General features: G+C 43.9%; 1 protein-coding gene across 13 annotated transcripts in view; it reads left to right on the top strand.

Annotated features, from left to right (window-relative positions):
* The window catches only part of WDR20 (WD repeat domain 20), a 64,421-nt gene that overhangs the window by 11,897 nt on the left and 34,488 nt on the right, over nt 1-18,036 (top strand). The window contains exon 3 of one of the 13 annotated variants that reach the window (XM_047735450.1): nt 14,715-14,915. The exons of the other annotated variants lie outside the window; for them this stretch is intronic. Within the exon in view, the coding sequence (XP_047591406.1) occupies nt 14,715-14,738 (24 nt within the window). The 3' untranslated portion in view covers nt 14,739-14,915. Of the gene's footprint in view, nt 1-14,714; nt 14,916-18,036 lie in introns of those variants that run through there. 13 annotated transcript variants of the gene reach the window in all.

Below are 18,036 nucleotides of genomic sequence, written 5' to 3' on the forward strand. Positions count from 1 at the left end.
AGGTTTAGCCTGTCCTCCCTGCAAAGTTCCCTTCTTCTCCTTATAATCATTTCATTTGTTTTTGACTCATCCTTCTGTTGCTGTAAGAGTAAGATGACATTTGAACAGAAAAGTTGAGTGAGCATACTGTGTATGATATTTTGCATCTTGTTTTTTTCTGCTTAATGTTATATGTTGGAGATCTTACCATATTAGTAAATTGAGAGCTTCCTCACTTTTTCTTATAATGGCTTTATACTCCATGCTGTGGACATGTATCACATTTATTTAACCAAATGATTTTTTTTTTTTTTTAAGATTTTATTTATTTATGTGACAGAGAGAGGCAGTGAGAGAGGGAACACAAACGGGGAGTGGGAGAGGGAGAAGCAAGCTTCCTGCTGAGCAGGAAGCCGGATGCAGGGCTGGATCCCAGGACCTTGGGATCATCACCTGAGCTGAAGGCTGAGCTACCCAGGTGCCCTTAACCAGATGATTTATTTATTTATTTATTTATTTTTAAGATTTTATTTATTTATTTGACAGAGAGAGATCACAAGTAGAGAGGCAGGCAGAGAGAGAGAGAAGGAAGCAGGTTCCCTGCTGAGCAGAGAGCCCGATGCGGGACTCGATCCCAGGACCCTGAGATCATGACCTGAGCCGAAGGCAACGGCTTAACCCACTGAGCCACCCAGGCGCCCCAGATGATTTATTTTTTTAAGATTTTATTTATTTATTGGGGACAGATAGATCACAAGTAGGCAGAGAGGCAGGCAGAGAGAAAGGGGGAAGCAGCCTCCCCGCCAAGCAGAGAGCCTGATATGGGGCTCCATCCCAGGACCCTGAGATCATGACCTGAGCCAAAGGCAGAGGCTTAACCCACTGAGCCACCCAGGCACCCTGGCAAGATCTCATTCTTTTTTTTTTTTTTTTTTTTTAAGATTTTATTTATTTATTTATTTGACAGAGATCACAAGCAGGCAGAGAGGCAGGCAGAGAGAGAGGAGGAAGCAGGCTCCCTGCTGAGCAGAGAGCCCGATGCGGGGCTCCATCCCAGGACCCTGAGATCATGACCTGAGCCGAAGGCAGAGGCTTAACCCACTGAGCCACCCAGGTGCCCCTAACCAGATGATTCTTAATTGTTAATCTCTTTTTATTACAAATAATGCTGCAGGGGCGCCTGGGTGGCTCAGTGGGTTGGGCCGCTGCCTTCGGCTCAGGTCATGATCCCAGGTCCTGGGTTCAAGCCCCATGTCGGGCTCTCTGCTCAGCAGGGAGCCTGCTTCCTCCTCTCTCTCTGCCTGCCTCTCTGCTTACTTGTGATTTCTCTCTGTCAAATAAATAAATAAAATCTTTAAAAAAAAAAAACAAATAATGCTGCAGTAAATACCTTCGTATGTATATTATTTTTCGTGGAGGCAGGTATATTTACAGAATGTATTTTCACAAGAGGTTACTGCTGGGTTACAGGTTAATGCATGTGTGTATATATATATATATGTATATATATTTTAAGATTTTATCTATTTATTCAACAGAGATCACAAGTAGGCAGAGAAGCAGGCAGAGACGGGGGCGGGTGGGGGGGGGAAGTAGGCTCCCTGCGGAGCAGAGAGCCTGATTCGGGACTCGATCCCAGGACCCTGAGATCATGACCGGAGCTTTAATCCACTGAGCCACCCAGGTGCATATGGGTGTGTGTGTGTGTGTATATATATATATATATATATATATAGTTGTTTTTTTTTTTAAGATTTTATTTATTTATTTGAGCATGAGAGAGAGCGTGTGCCTGTGCAAGCCAGAGGACCTGTAGGCAGAGGGATAAGCAGGCTTCCCACCGAGTAGGGAGCGAAATGCAGGACTCTGTTCCAGGACCCCGGATCATGACCTGAGTCAAAGGCAGACGCTTAACCTACTGAGCCACCCAGGCGTCCTTGGCACATATATTTTTGATATCATCAAATTGTCCTCCAGAGGGAGGGGTTGTACTGTTCTTACTCACACATGAGAGTACCTGTTTCAGCACAGCCTCACCAATGGGGCGTGTTGTCAAACTTGCACTTGATCTGATAGGTGAGAAATTAGTGTTATTTTTGTTTGTTTTTCCCTTGTGATGAGAACATCTTTGAGCATCTTTCTATATGTAAGAATAGAATATATTTCTTTTTCTATGAACTGTTTCATATCCTTAGCCCATTTTTTTGTGTTGGATTGTTGGATATCTTTGATTTTTTTTAAAAAGGAGCTCTTTATGTATTGGGGAGATTAGTTCTTTGCAATATGAATAAAAGATTTTTTTTCATTTGTCATCTGTCTTGTGACTTTGCTTAGGGGTGTGTGTATGTGTTTTTGCCTGGGATAATTTTCAGTATTTTTTGTAGTTAAATTTATAAATTTTTATGGATTAATTAGAGCCATGATTTTATTATTTAGGTGTTAACTAGTTGTCATTATCCAAGATTTAAAGAAGAGGGAAAGATTTACTTTTTTTTTTTTTTTTTTTTAATTTGACAGAGAGAGATCACAAGCAGGCAGAGAGGCAGGCAGAGAGAGAGGAGGAAGCAGGCTCCCTGCTGAGCAGAGAGCCCGATGCGGGGCTCGATCCCAGGACCCTGAGACCATGACCTGAGCCGAAGGCAGCGGCTTAACCCACTGAGCCACCCAGGCGCCCCTTCCGTGTCTTTTTAGAAGAATATATTCTCAGGGTGCCTGGTGGCTTGGTCAGTTAAGCGTCTGACTCTTGGTTTTGTCTCAGGGTCATGGGGCCGAGCTGCATCAGGCTCCATGCTCAATGGGGAGTCTTCTTTTTTTTTTTTTTTTTAAGATTTTTTATTTACTTATTTGACAGAGATCACAAGTAGGCAGAGAGGCAGGCAGAGAGAGAGAGGAGGAAGCAGGCTCCCTGCAGAGCAGAGAGCCCGACGAGGGGCTCAATCCCAGGACCCTGGGATCATGACCTGAGCCGAAGGCAGAGGCTTTAACCCACTGAGCCACCCAGGCGCCCCAATGGGGAGTCTTCTTGAAGATTCTCTCCTTCTGCCCGTCCCTCGAATCCTGACCATGTGTGCACATGCACTCTCCTTCTTTCTCTTAAAAAAAAAAAAAAAAGTTTTTTGGGACGCCTGAGTGGCTCAGTGGGTTAAAGCCTCTGCCTTCAGCTCAGGTCATGGTCTCAGGGTCCTGGGATTGGGTCCCACATCAGGCTATCTGATCAGCAGAGAGCCTTCCTCCTCTCTCTCTGCCCGCCTGTCTGCCTACGATCTGTGTCTGTCAAATAAATAAATAAAATTAAAAAATGTTTTTTAAAAAAAAAGTGTGTGTGGTTTTTTTTTTTTTTAAGATTTTATTTATTTATTTGACAGAGAGAGAGAAAGATCACAAGTAGTTGGGGTGGGGGAGAAGGTTCCTCGCTGAGCAGAGAGCCCTATGTGGGTCTTTTTTTTTTTTTTTTAAAGATTTTATTTATTTATTTGACAGAGAGAGATCACAAGTAGACAGAGAGGCAGGCAGAGAGAGAGAGAGAGAGAGGGAAGCAGGCTCCCCGCCGAGCAGAGAGCCTGATGCGGGACTCGATCCCAGGACCCTGAGATCATGACCTGAGCCGAAGGCAGCGGCTTAACCCACTGAGCTACCCAGGCGCCCCCAGAATTGTGAATCTTTGTAGATTGTTTTTTGTGTTGGCATATGAACTCTTTTTTTTTTTTTTTAAAGATTTTATTTATTATTTATTTGACAGAGAGAGATCACAAGTAGAGAGGCAGGCAGGCGGAGAGAGAGAGAGAGAGAGGGAAGCAGGCTCCCCGCCAAGCAGAGAGCCCGATGTGGGACTCGATCCCAGGACCCTGAGATCATGACCTGAGCCGAAGGCAGCGGCTTAACCCACTGAGCCACCCAGGCGCCCTGAACTCTTGATTATGTCTAATTTCCTCAAAATTCTGTTTTGAGGATGGGAAATCAGTTTATTTTTGCTAGTATTTGCATGGAATGTCTTTCTATTCCTTCTTTTCTTTTTTTTTTTTTTAAGATTTTATTTATTTATTTGGCAGACAGAGATTACAAGGAGGCGGAGAGGCAGGCAGAGAGAGAGGAGGAAGTAGGCTCCCTGCTGAGCAGAGAGCTGGATGTGGGCTCTATCCCAGAACCCTGAGATCATGACCCGAGCTGAAGGCAAAGGCTTTAACCCACTGAGCCACCCAGGTGCCCCGTCCATTCCTTATTTTCAACTTACATATGTAGTTTTTGTTTTCAGGGTGTCTTTTTGGTCCTTTTAAGTGATTTCTTTTTATTTATTCTATTTATTTTATTGTGACACTTCCTTTCACTCCCTCTCTCCCCTACCTACTTTCCCTCTTTCAGGGATCTTGGTTGATTTTTTTTTTTTTTAAGTTTATTTTTTTTAGTAATCTCTACATCCAACTTGGGGCTCGAACTCATGACCCTAGAGATCGAGAGTCGCATTCTCTTCCAGCTGAGCCAGTGGGGTCCCCCAGGAATCCCAGTTGATTTTATCTCTGAAGTAGATCTTCACTGCCCTCACAGTCTCCCCTGGTAGCCAGCAGGTCTCTGACTGGCCCCCTCTGCTGTGCCCTCTAACTTACTCTCCGTGATCTTTAAAAAGTGAAGCTGATGGTCCCTTCAGCCTCCACTCTTTCAGCGATCTGAGTTGCTTTCAATGTGGAGAGCAAAGTGGCTGCCATGGCCTAGCACCAGGCCCTGCACGATCTGGCCCTGCTTACCTTCCCTCCCCGCTTTCCTTCACTGTGTCTTTCTGCCGTGCCTTCGTCGCACTCCTCTGACCAGACTTCCGCTCCCTTCCTGCCGAGTCTCAAGTGCAGCTTCCGTCGTGTGGAACGTCCCTCCACTGCCCGCCCTTCACCCGTTTAATCCCTACTCCCGCACATCGCTCATCGTCGCTTCTCTGTCAGCTTTGTCTGAGCCTCTTACCCCGCGACCCCTGGACTAGGTCAGGTCTGTTACCCTCTGCCAGCTCCTCTCTCTAGCACATATCCTAGTAAAAATAACGTAATTGAATTTGAAATTTAATGTCCCTCCTCACCCTACCACCTAAACTAGATTGCCCGCTCAGGAGGGCTGGTTTTATCCGGTTCATTGCTGAGCTCCCCGTGTCTGGCTCCTGGTTTTGGTGCCCTTACAGTCACTCTGTGAATACGCGAATGAATGGATAATACGGAAATGGCTTGTCGTTTGTTTATGGAGAGTGGGAAGATTAGTATGGTAAGCATGTCCTCTTGTAGTGGTTGGTATTTGGTTAAATATTTTTAAATGATTCAATTGCTGATCTTTCTCCTCTGTTTTGTGAGAGAACACATCTACAGTAACAAGCTGTTGTGTGTACCCCGTCCCTCCCCGACTTTTTCCTCTTTCCCTCTTCTCCCACATGTACCTTACCTTAGTGCTGGCAGCCGGTGGAGGGATGGAAGAAAATCGACATCTGTTCAGTTTTAAAAGTTTTCTTAGGGACACCTGGGTGGCACAGTTGGCTAAGTGGCTGGCTCTTGATTTCGGCTCAGGTTGTGATCTCAGGGTTGTGAGAGCAAGCCCCGCATCGAGCCCCAGGTCATCGCCGTCATCACCACCACCTGCTGGGCTCCTTACTCAGCGGGGTCTGCTCCAGCATCCTCTCTCTGCCTCTCCCTGGCTCACGTGTGTGTGTGTGTGCGCACACGCACTCTCTCTCTGAAATGGATAAATCTTTAAAAAAAAAAAAAGTTTTCACAGAGGGGCACCTGGGCTGGTCAGTAGAGCATGTGATCTTGATCTTGGGGTTGTGAGTTCAAGTCTCATGTTGGCTATAGAGCTTACTTAAATAAATTTTTTTATTTTTTTATTTGATAGAGATCACAAGTAGGCAGAGAGAGAGAGAGAGAGAGAGGAAGAAGTGGACTCCCTGCCAAGCAGAGAGCCCGATGGGGGACTCGATCCCAGGACTCTGAGATCATGACCTGAGCCGAAGGCAGAGGCTTAACCCACTGAGCCACCCAGGCGCCCCCTACTTAAAATTTTAAAAATACATTAAAAAATAATACAACTTTTATTACTAATAAGTTTGCCATGTAGGAATTTGTCTCATTGGTGGCATTGAAAAGGGAAGTTTTTTCCCTCTACAGTTCAAAGTGTAGGGTATGTTTATGGTAGAATATTTAGAAAATTTTGAGAAGGAGAAAAATCTCCTATCTGGTAGCTGTTAATATTTTGTTATCTTCCTGCCGGCGCTTTCTTGGCTGCTACAGGGCTCAGGCTTAACTCAGGTCACTGCAGTGTAGATGCTCATGAAGTACTTAGAGAATGAACCCAGGTGTGGATTCTTTTTCAACTTTAAAATCTCCTGCAGCTTCCTGATTTGGAATGCAGATAAGCATTGCTTTTTGTTGATGGTGTTTATAACCCATTTTACAATATTTGAGCTGTGTATGGAGGTGTGACTTTTTTTTTTTCTAATGAACCTATGAGGTCACTGTAGAAATTTGCTTGGGCTAAATTGGAGTCACCAGTGACTTTTTTCCCCCAGTGTACTTCCACACCTTCAGTAAAGGCTTTTGGCTCTGACTTAAAATATATCCGGAATCATCACTTCCCACTTCCACTAGTACCTCCCCAGTGTCAGGAAGCATCATTCCTCACTTGGATTATTGCTGGAGTGGTTTCCAAGTGGGCTCCCTGCTTCTATCTTTGCCTCTTATAGTCTCTTCTGATGGCAGCCAGGATGCCATTTAAAACAATATCGGTCAGATCATGTTTTTCCATGTTTCTCATGCTTTCTCATGTCACTTAGAACAAGATCTAAATTCATTATTAGGCTATGGTGCGGTCCTTCTCCCAGCCCCCAGTGTGATTTGCTGCCACACTCTCCCTTACTCCCTCCATTCTGTTTGGTGAAGAGGAGCCCAGTGACCCTCACGACCCTCACTGGTACTTTCCTTTGACTAGAATCCTTTCCCTGGCCAGCCGCAGAGCTGACTCCCTCAGTTCACGTCTCTGCCCAAAGACAACCCTGTCAAAGAAGCTTTCCGTTACCGCTCAGAAATGCACAAAGTCACCCTTCTGCCCTCAGCCTCTGACTCCCTTTCCTGACTGGATTGTTCTTCCCAGTCCTTACCACTCTCTGATCCTCGTTTGATTACTTCTTTACTGTCTGCGGTCTGAAACCAAAAGAGGAGGGATTTACTATCGTCATTGCTGAAACCCAGTGCCTGAAACAGTGCTTGGCACCTTTGGTAGAACTCAGTACATTTTGACTGAGTTGATAGTGAAAGAAATTTGTTATTTCAAGTCACTCAGTTTGAAAATCTTTATTTAGGATGTAGGTGTTATGACTTCTCATAGGTGTATTTATTATGATTTTTTTTTTTATTATTTTATTTTTCAAGTAGGCTCCATGCCCATTTTGGGGCTTGAACTCACAACCATGAAATCAAGAATCACATGTTATACCCACCGAACCAGCCAGGTGCCCCCAGGCATATTTTATTTTATTTTTGGGGGGAGAGGTTTCCTTTTTTAATTTAAATTCAATTAATTAACATATAGTGTATTATTAGTTTCAGAGGCATGTTTTATTTTTAAAATAAGTAATATATTTGCATGGTTCAAAATTCAAAGGGCCTGCAGTGAAGTCTCTTTTAGCCTGTTCCCTTAGCCACCCTCTTCCCCTCCTTAGAAGTAACCAGTGTGTGGGACGCCTGGGTGGCTCAGTTGTTAAGCAGCTGCCTTCGGCTCAGGTCAAGATCCCAGCGTCCTGGGATTGAGTCCCACATCGGGCTCCTTGCTCGTCAGGGAACCTGCTTCTCCCTCTGCCTGCCATTCTGTCTGCCTGTGCTCGATCTCTCTCCCTCCCTCTCTCTCTCTGACAAATAAATAAATAAAATCTTAAAAAAAAAAAAAAAAAAAAAGAAGTAACCAGTGTGAAGTTCTTGTGTACATTTCCAGAGCTGGCCTATGGTTCTGTATAAAGTATCAGAGATATATTCCTCTCTCCTTTAAAAGAAAAAAAAATGCAGATTTTAGCACCTGCACGGTTTTTGCTCCTTGTTTTATTTTGAAGATTATTTTCTGTCAGTGTGTAAAGAGCATCTTTATTTTGTTAATAACTGCACAATGCCCCATTGTAAGAACATACAATACTTCTCCCTTGGACGGACATTGAAGTTGTTTTCAGTCTTTAGCTATTACAACCTGTACTGCAGTAACTGACCTTGTACATACATCATTTTGCTGTGTTGCTGGTATATGTGGGGAGTAAATTTCTGAGTGGAATTGCTGGGTCAAAGGACATGTGCATTTGTAATTTTGATAGACATAGTCACGTTGCTTCCACATGTTGTACGGATTAATACTTCTGGCACAACATACTATTGTTTGATCTTTACCAGTCCGACAGATGAGAAAGTATAATACTGAGTTTTATGTTTCTTGTACTGGGAATTAACCATCATCTCATATACTTGAGACATTTGTATTTTTTTTTCTGCTTGCCTAACTTGTATCTTTTTTTTTTTTTTTTTTTTTTAATTTATTTAGGGGAGCCTGGATGGCTCAGTGGATTAAGCCTCTGCCTTCCGCTCAGGTGATGATCCCAGGGTCCCTGCTTCCCTTCCTCTCTCTCTCTCTCTGCCTGCCTCTCTGCCTACTTGTGATCTCTGTCAAATAAATAAAATCTTAAAAAAATTTTTTTTTATTTGATGGGTGGGGGGAGAGAGACTGCACACATGAGCAGGGTCAGAGGGAGAGAGAGAAGCAGGCTTCCCGCTGAGCAAGGAGCCCAATGTGGGACTCGATCCCAGGACCCTGGGATCCCGAGCCAAAGGCAGCCACTTAACGGACTGAGCCACCCAGGCATCCCTAACTTGTATCTTTTTAAATTGAAGTATAGTTTACCTATGATGCTACAATAGTTTCAGGTGTATGCATTTGCTTTTCTGTGAGTTGTCCATGACCTGAATCTATTTTTCAACTAGGATTTTGGTCCTTTTATGTAAATTAGTCCATAGTTTGTGATTGGAGTGGAAGCATTTGGTTCCATTTGTCAGTTGTGTTCTGATTTTGCTCATGGTGGTTTTTCTTAGGTAGAATTATTTTTGTTTTCATAGACAAATGTATTAGTCTGTTCTCTTACGGCTATGGGTTTGGGTCACAGTTAACCCCCCTAATTTTATTTTTAGAGATCCTCCTTGTTTCCTCTTAATACTTCTGAGGTTTCATTGTTGACATTTGATGTCTCTTTGATATTGCCGAAATTTATTCTGGTGTAAGATGTGGGATGGGGTTTCAACCACCTTTTTTTGTTTGTTTGTTTCTTTCCTGGAACAATCTTAGGATTTCCTGATCTCTTCTGTTCTTTATGGAAAATAATCTGTTGGCAGTTTTCTGCTGAACTTTGAGTGATATAGACCAGTGGGCCATGATGCCCTGTGTATCTTTTGTGTATTTTTCCATTATAAGTAATGGCTATCTGTATCTTAACACTGTTGGCCTAAAAGTAGTGACTGGGATATAGGCTATTCAGTGAGCATTGTTTTGAAACAAGTTTTGTAGACTTCTCAGCTGGTAAATGGAAATTCATCAGGTAGTAATAATAGATGCAGTGATAATTAACGTGCACTGTGCTCAGGGAGCTCATTTTTTTAAAACGATTTTATTTATTTGACAGACAGAGATCACTAGTAGGCAGAGAGGCAGGCAGAGGGAGAGAGGAGGAAGCAGGCTCCCCGCCGAGCAGAGAGCCCGATGCAGGGCTCGATCCCCGGACCCCAAGGTCATGACCTGAGCCGAAGGCAGAGGCTTTAACCCTCTGAGCCACCCAGGCGCCCCTAGGGAGCTCATTTAATAATTTTGCAATATAAGATTTTCTCTCGCATTGAATCATGTTTGAGATCTCTTCGCTCCCTTGCTGAATGCCTGGTGACACCAGAGTAATAAAGAGTGGCCTCCGGCGGGCATACTTCTTGCATCTGTTCCGCATGCCTGGTCGACCCCTTTCGTGGGCCGCCTTCTCGCGGGGTGAGGGTTCTGAAGGGCTCGGCTCCCGTGAGAAAGCGCGCCCTGGGGTCGCCGGCTCTGCAGTGGGTGATGGGCCTGCACTTCTGTTCTCTGCGTCCCAGTTCCACGTCCTTCAGCCCGGCCCCGCCTGCTGTCTCGCGTCCCTGCTTGCCGGTGCCGTTTTCACGTGTGGTTGCCTTTGCCAAGAGTTGCGATGGCTCACTCGACCCAAACCACTGACTCCAAGCAGAGCCTGGTAAGAAAGTTAGCCCACGAATGCCTTCCTCAGAATCCGGCCGGTCTTGGAGTGCCTGCGTGGTGCCGTCGGTTAAGTGTCCGGCCCTTGGTTTGGCTCCGGTCGTGACCTTAGGGTCCTGAGAGGAGCCGTGTGTCGCGCTCCGCGCTCAGTGCAGAGGCGCCTGCGATTCTCTCTCCTTCTCCCCCTCCCTCTTGTGCTCTCGGTGTCTCTCAAATAAATCTTAAAAAAAAAAAACCTGTGGGCTCTTGTGAGGAGTTTCTCCCACACAGACACTCAGTGGCCAGGCTGACCCCTTGATGTCCCTGCGCACTTCTTGTGTCTCTTTCTCTGGTTTGGCTTCCTTTCAAGGGCCATTTCCTACCTTTTTGCTTGACTATACCATGGCCTAGGCGCTTCTCACATGCACCGAAACCGCCAGGCTCCTCTGCCTTCTCTCTGCACTTTGAGCAGTGGTTCTCTTACCCGAGGCCTGCCGCCGGCCGCCGCAGCTCCTCTTCTCCGCGGGGAGATGCAGACTGGGCGGGGGGGGCGCTGACTCAGGAACGCTGGGTCCGGCCCCGGAGTCTGACTAGCGGGAGCTCTGCCGTGCTGCAGTTTGAGAGCCTCTGCTTTATGGGATCTGATTCAAGACTCTCCTTACAGCGAACACCCCGAGCACACGCTGCCTGCTGTGTAGGGTACCGTCACGGTCACTGAGTACTGTGTTGTCACGGCTGCCGTTCATTGAGCACCTACTCTGTGGTGCACGTAACCAGGTGCTTTCGCACATGTGTCACCCTCACCCTCTTTGTCAGATAGGTGGTGGTGGTTCCCACTGAGAGGAGAGGGGAGGCTCTGGGAAGGGAGGGCCCTGCCAAGGCTCCACAGCTGGGGAGCACGCAGGGGAGCTGTCAGGCTCCCAGCACACACGGCCTTTCGTGGAAATCCTCCCAGAGTGCGCGTGACTGTGTGCTGGTTATCTGGTCACAGAACAAATGATGGTAATACCCATATTGCTGGATTTCCCTCGTTGTATTCTTTTTTTTAAAGATTTTTTTTTTAAAGATTTTATTTATTTATTTGACAGAGATCACAGGTAGGCAGGGAGGCAGGCAGAGAGAGAGGGGGTTAAAGCCTCTGCCTTCGGCTCAGGTCATGATCTCAGGGTCCTGGGATCGAGCCTGCATCGCATCGTGTCAGGGAGCCTGCTTCCCCCTCTCTCTCTGCCTGCCTCTGCCTACTTGTGATCTCTGTCAAATAAATAAATAAATAAAATCTTTAAAATAAAATAAGATAAAATGCCTCTGAGGAATCCCATGCATTTTTCCGTGCTAAATCAGTGTACCCTGGTTTGAATGCATTTAGCAAGTGTAAATTGATGTCATTTACTTAAGGATGATAATAGCTGACAATAGCGTGTGCTTACCTAAGTAGTTTGTGTCAGGCCCCTCTAACCGCTTAATCCTGTCACTCCTAGTGCTCGGACACCTCATGTGGGAGAACTACTGCATTGTCCTTACTTTCCCATTTTGTGGAAGCAGTAGTGTGGAAAGGCAAATTACTTGTCTAAACTCACAGGGCTGGGAATGTCTAAGACCCAGGGCTCCTTAGTCTGTGCTCTGAACGCCCCTCGAAGTGTAAAGTAGGTTTTCAACCAGACTTTCTCTGCAAAGTTTTACTTTACACTTCTGACAGGCTATACTACTCAGTGTTTTTGCCGAAAACCAGCAACCTAACCTTGGGTTAGGACCTGTGTGGAGGATGGGATGGGCATGTGAGTTCACACAGAGAAATAATTCGGGTCCTTTAAAAATGTTAAATAACTGAGCTCTTTGGGCTTGAATACCACCAGCACCCCCCCCCCCCCCCCCCCCCCCCGGGCCGGCGCGGCTCCTCTCTGTGCTTTGCGGTGCTCCTCCTCCTCTGCGTCCTTGAGTGTGCGGGGGGTTTCTCGCTGCCGGACCTTCATGTAGGTGGCTTGAGGCCCGAGGACTTCCGAGAACAGTGTAGTACTGGGACCTGCTGTAGACAGTCAGACATTTGGAAGTGTTATGCTGTCCTGTGTCTCTTCAGATTTAAACACAAATTTAGTCAGTGTAGTCTGCATGGAGGAGAGTCCGAGATCTTTCTGTTCCACCCTGGAGACCGTCTTTTACTTTGCAGCCACGGGTGCTGCTTGTGGGACCGGCTGGTATTTGGAGGCTCAGCCTTTGTCAGGATCTCACGCATCATCGGGTCGAGCCGCTGGCGGGCACTTCTAGCTTCCAGCATCTGTGCAGCCTCGCTTCACGCTGCTGCGCCTTCCTGCCGTCCTGTTTGTATTCGCTGCGTCTCTGCCAGCCAGCACTTTGTTCGTGGGCATTTGGCTCTGCCGCAGAGGGCACACTTTCCGGAAAGCAGTCAGGAGGTTTGGAATGAGCTGTGGGAGTGGGTTTTGGCCTTAGCTTTCAGGACACAGCCAGCCTGAAAACTCTGAATTCATCAAGAAGCGAGCTACCCCTTCTCAGCCAAGAGAAGGCCGGCAGCCGGCCGTTCGGACTTACTGTGAGCTTCGTGCCGGCTGAATCAGCGTCACTGGGTTTATGCTAAGCTGAATGAGTTTTGCAGAGTCTTTGCATTTCTCTGTTATAAATACTAGATTTTCGGGTTCTGACAGCTACTTACAGGCAAGAATGCCACAGGAAGAAGCATGGGAGACAGAGTGAGGGCTTTGGGCTGGGTTACTCTGCGCTTTCCCGAGTTTCCTGGGGAATAGGACCAGAGCTCCAAGTTTAGCTGCTGTGTGAATTGATTGTATGATTTTAGGCACCTTGCATCTTTGGTCTTAAGTTGCAGCATCTTGAGAGCAAATGTGGCTTTTTAAAAAGCTCCACTTTTAGCTCTGTTTGTCTTCCAATTCCAAGGAAATGAGACTTGGGTTACCTACCTCGTATGAGACGGGCGTACGTAGGGATGTTAGAAAATTATTCACACTAGGAAATGTTGCTTCTTCAATCCATTTCTTTGTGAATAGCTTTATATTTAACTTTTTTTAAGCTGCTAGTTGTACATTTTTAATTATGTACTTGATTACGTGAGGTAGTGAATGATAAGGAGTGAAGCGGAAGTGCAGTCCTTGCCAAGTGTTAACTTTTGGGTTAGGGTCGATTTCAGCCCTGGGTGTGGAGCTTCTTAATCAGTTCCAAGCTGGTTGGCCTGCTAACCTACATTTAAAATACAGCACTGTCCCCATTGACACTATGAATACAATACTGTCCCTATTGAGCCTAACAGTTTTAATTCAGGCCTCAGAGGTTTTAACTTTTAAATGCTAAAATATTTTAGAATGTTAAATATTAAATATTTTCCTTTTAAATGCTAAAAACATTTTTAAATGCTAAATATTCTGAATTCAGAAAAACAAATTTCACCGTGTTACTTTTTTAGCTCTTTCTTCTGGATTGAGGATAATTTAGGATTGAGTTTTCCTGGAATCTCTAGAAGAGCATGGGATTGATGGTGAATTGTGAATTCTCAAGTTCAATTCTTGTGAGAAAAAGATGGGGATTCAATTTGGAAATCTACATTAGAAGAAAAATTAGGTGATAAACTTGGAAGAGATGGATTTCGCAAAGAGGACTGGGACAAATTATCTTTATTTGCCACTGTAGCAAATTAGGAACACACAGTGAGCCCTTGTAATGCTGTAGTGCTGTTTGAAGAGTGGAACAACAGAACCAGCCATGGCTTGCTTATTTGTTCTCTGAATGGTTGGCTCCTTTAAAGAATTTTCCTGTCCTTTCTCATCTCATTGAGTGACATCACTGGTGCCACAGAAACATTAATAACAGACTCCAGCGGTCCTCATTGGCGTGAAACTCATGATTTGGCTAGTTCAAATATATCCTGGTGATATATCATCCTGTTCATGCATTTACTTGATATAACAGTAAGATTTCTTTTATGGTGAATTTTACTGTTTATAAGGCACAGATTTTTCTGTGACTTTATGCTAGGCCATGACATGCTTTTTAAGCTACTTAGAATAATTTCAAAACAGTTTTAGTGGTTTTTTGGCCTGTGTTTTTTTTTTTTTTTTCTTTTTAAGAAATTACACAAATAGGGGTGCTCAGTGGGTTAAGCCTCTGTCTTCAGCTCAGGTCATGATCTCGGGGTCCTGGGATCGAGCCCCACATTGGACTCTCTACTCAGTGGGGAGCCTGCTTCCCCCCTCTCTCTGCCTGCCTCTCTGCCTACTTGTGATCTTTGTCTGTCAAATAAATAAATAAGTAAATCTTTAAAAAAAAGAGATTACACAAATAATATATAATTATTGATGAAGAGTTAGAAATTAAGATAGGCAAAAAAATGATCGCCTAATTACTGCCCCCAGCTCTTTAATAACCACATTTAGTAGTTTGATGACTGTCTTTTCAATAATTTTCTTTGCAAATATATACACATAATTAAATGTATATTCTAAAAGGAATCATACTTTTTAATTATGGAAAATTTCCAGCTTATAGAAGAGTTGAGAGGATAGTGTCATGGAATTCTATACACCTGTCTCCCAGCCTTGTTGCCTATCAGCATGTGGCCAATCTCCTGCGGTGGATTCTGTCACCCTGACTGCATTATTTTTAAGGCAGATGCCAAACAGTGTATTGTCTGTATTTTTTCTATAATACATGGATTCTTCTGAGAAATAAAACTACATTTTCACACATAAAATACTTACATTTGAACGTTGTCTGTTCTTTGACAGATTCATAACTATTCTTTATAGTTTCTTGATTCATAAGATCTTTTTATTACTTATTTTTAACATTTTAATTTGAAATCATTATAGATTTATAGGAAGTTTCAAAATGCACATGGAGGTCTCATGTACCCTTTACCTGGTTTCCCGGTGGTACTGTTGTGCATGACCATAGTACATTGTCAGAGCTGGTACGTTGACCTTGGCTGTCCACAGAGCTCGTTTGAATTTTAGCAGTTTCAGATGTACTGTGTGTGTGTGTTCTGTACCGTTTGTCTGTACAGTCTGCAGTGTGTAGATTCAAGTAATCACGACCACAAATAAATGTTGTGTAGTTGGCTCGCTCACGTATATTTCCAAATAAGGACCACACACTGCTTTTAGTGTACATGCCTCTTAGGTCTCTCTTTTGTAAAAATTACTTTGCTGTAATTTCACACTTACAGAAAAGTGACAAGCATAGTACAAAGAACTCCTTTTACACCTGTCATCCAGACTAATTGTTGCACATTTGCCTATTTGTTTTACCATTTGTATGCTCCCTTCCCCACCCCGTGTGTGTGTGTGTGCGTGTGCGTGTATAATATGTATCATTTGAGACTAGTTTGTAGATGGCATGCCCATTTATGCATATAAAATTCAGTTCCTGTTTCCTGAGAAGAATTTTCACTTACACAACCACAGTACATTTATCAAAATCAGAAATACAGGGGCGCCTGGGTGGCTCAGTGGGTTAAGCTGCTGCCTTCGGCTCGGGTCATGATCTCGGAGTCCTGGGATCGAATCCCGCATCGGGCTCTCTGCTCAGCGGGGAGCCTGTTTCCTCCTCTCTCTCTGCCTGCCTCTCTGCCTGCTTGTGATCTCTCTCTGTCAAATAAATAAATAAAAAATCTTTAAAAAAAAATCAGAAATACAACATTGATACATTCCACTCATCTAATCAACAGTCACCAGTTACCCTAATGCTGTCCTGTACAAGCCATTTTCCCCGGTTTGGGTCCTGTCCAAGTTCATGCATGGCAAGCTCTTCAGTCTTGTTCCGTGTAGAACTGTTCCTTAGCCTTTTCTTTGTTTCCATTATCTAGACATATTTCAGACTTCAGACCAGTTATTTTGTAAAATACCTTTCAAGTTGCGTTTGTCTGATTTTTTTTTTTCATGATTGGATTCATGGTCTGCCTTCTGGCGGAATACACGGAATTGATGTGTCCGTCCCAGGGCAGCATGTCAAGAGGCACTCAATGCTGATTTGCCCCATTATTAGTGGGCAAATTCATGTTAACCTTGATTAAAGTTGTATTTACTAAATTACTCTATTGGAAGGCTCCATTTTTCTCTTCATAATTGAGATGTAATTTGTGAGGGAACACTTTGAGACTTTGTAAGTAGCCTGTTGCTTAAGAAATCTTCAGTTTTAGCATTCATTGATGACTTTGGCTGAATCAGTTATTATTGTGTTACTGTGATGGTTGTAAATGGTGATTTTAAAACTCTGTTACTCTTTCTTCCTACACTTACTAGGTGTTACTGTACTGTAAAGAAGAGCTTCCTTTTCTCCATTTCTTGATACCAGTATGAGCTCAGATTCTTTATTCTGAGAAAATTCTGTAGTTATTATTTTGATGTTTATTCTTTTTTCCCCCAAGTAATCTCGCAGCATGAGGCTTGAACTTGCAGCCCCGAGGTCAAGAGTTGTGTGCCCTACTGACTCAGCCAGCCAGGCGCTCCTCATTTTAGTATTACATCATCCCATCATTGCCTTATGGTAGCCCCTCTGCTTTGCCCCTTGAGTCTTTGATAGCTTTCTTGCTCAGAGGTACAAAAAGATGTTCCAAATGTATCTTGTTCACTTTTTGCCCCATATATGGTATCAAGTTCCAGGAGCCTTGGTGACTTTGAAGTGCCAAATATCATTTGAGGCATAGTCTAGGTGTTAGGAGTTCCTATTGCTGTTGGGTCATTGCTTCTATACCTTCTTCCTGGACACTTAAAACACAGGAGTTCATATTGGTCTTTCCTAATCAAATTGAAGATGAACAATTTTACATTTATTCCTTTTTTTTTTTTCCATTTATTCATGTGCAGAGTCTCAGCTTCTAATGACTTTCATACTTTGCTTTTTTGCTTGCTTCTACAATATTCTACAGTATTCAAAACAATACACTAATACTAACAATACGATTACAGTGTGAATATGATTTTAAGATTTCTTTGCAATTCTTTGTCTTCAGAATCCTGTTTTCTATTGTTTCATTTTTCCACTTAATATAGCATGTAACATCCTTCTTTGCTAGTAAGTATCTTCATTTTAGATGGCTACATGATGTATTTACCTGTTTCCTTTTTGGAGCACACAAGATGTTAATAATGTTTCATTATAAACCAAGTTCAGTTGGCTGCCTTTGTACATGTGCTTGCTCATTAAAATTTCTTTTTAAGAATAGCATACAGACAGAAATGTGTTTAAGTATAAAGCTCTATTAATTGTTGACAGAGTAGAATCAACCCCAGATTAAGGAAAGCATTCCTGGCACCCAGAACTTCCCCATGGCCTTTTCCCCACACTCTTCAAGAGTATCCACAGTCCTCACTTCTGACATCACAGATCGTTTTCCTTATTTTTGAACTTGATATAAATAGAATTATTTAGCATATGCTTCTTTTATATTTGTCTTCTTTCAAGATTATTTTTCAAGGTTTGTCCATATTTGTCTCAGTGCAAATATGCCAGGAGTGGCGTCGCACGGAGAGGCCGCTGAGTTACGTAGCTCGCTTCCTGTTCCTGAACATTTGTGTTGGGCCACTTTGGGGCTGTTACAGATTACAACTTGAAAATTAAGTTCTAAGGAGGCATTCCTGGGAGCTGAATTTGTGGTTAAAGGAAGGAAGGCTTACTGCGTGTTGTTGGATTGCCCTGTGTAAAGGCGGAATGGGCTTGTACTCCTGCACTTGCGAGGTGAGGCCTGCCGCTCCACATTCCTGTGTGGGCCAGTTTTACTGGTCCCCATTTTCAGACTGGCCACTATTGCGTTCCTAGGCTTATAGTAGCTCCTGGTACATTTCAGGTGCCCAGAAAAGCTTT

This window comes from Lutra lutra, chromosome 7 (assembly GCF_902655055.1).
Source record: "Lutra lutra chromosome 7, mLutLut1.2, whole genome shotgun sequence".
NCBI classification, from domain to species: Eukaryota; Metazoa; Chordata; class Mammalia; order Carnivora; family Mustelidae; genus Lutra; species Lutra lutra.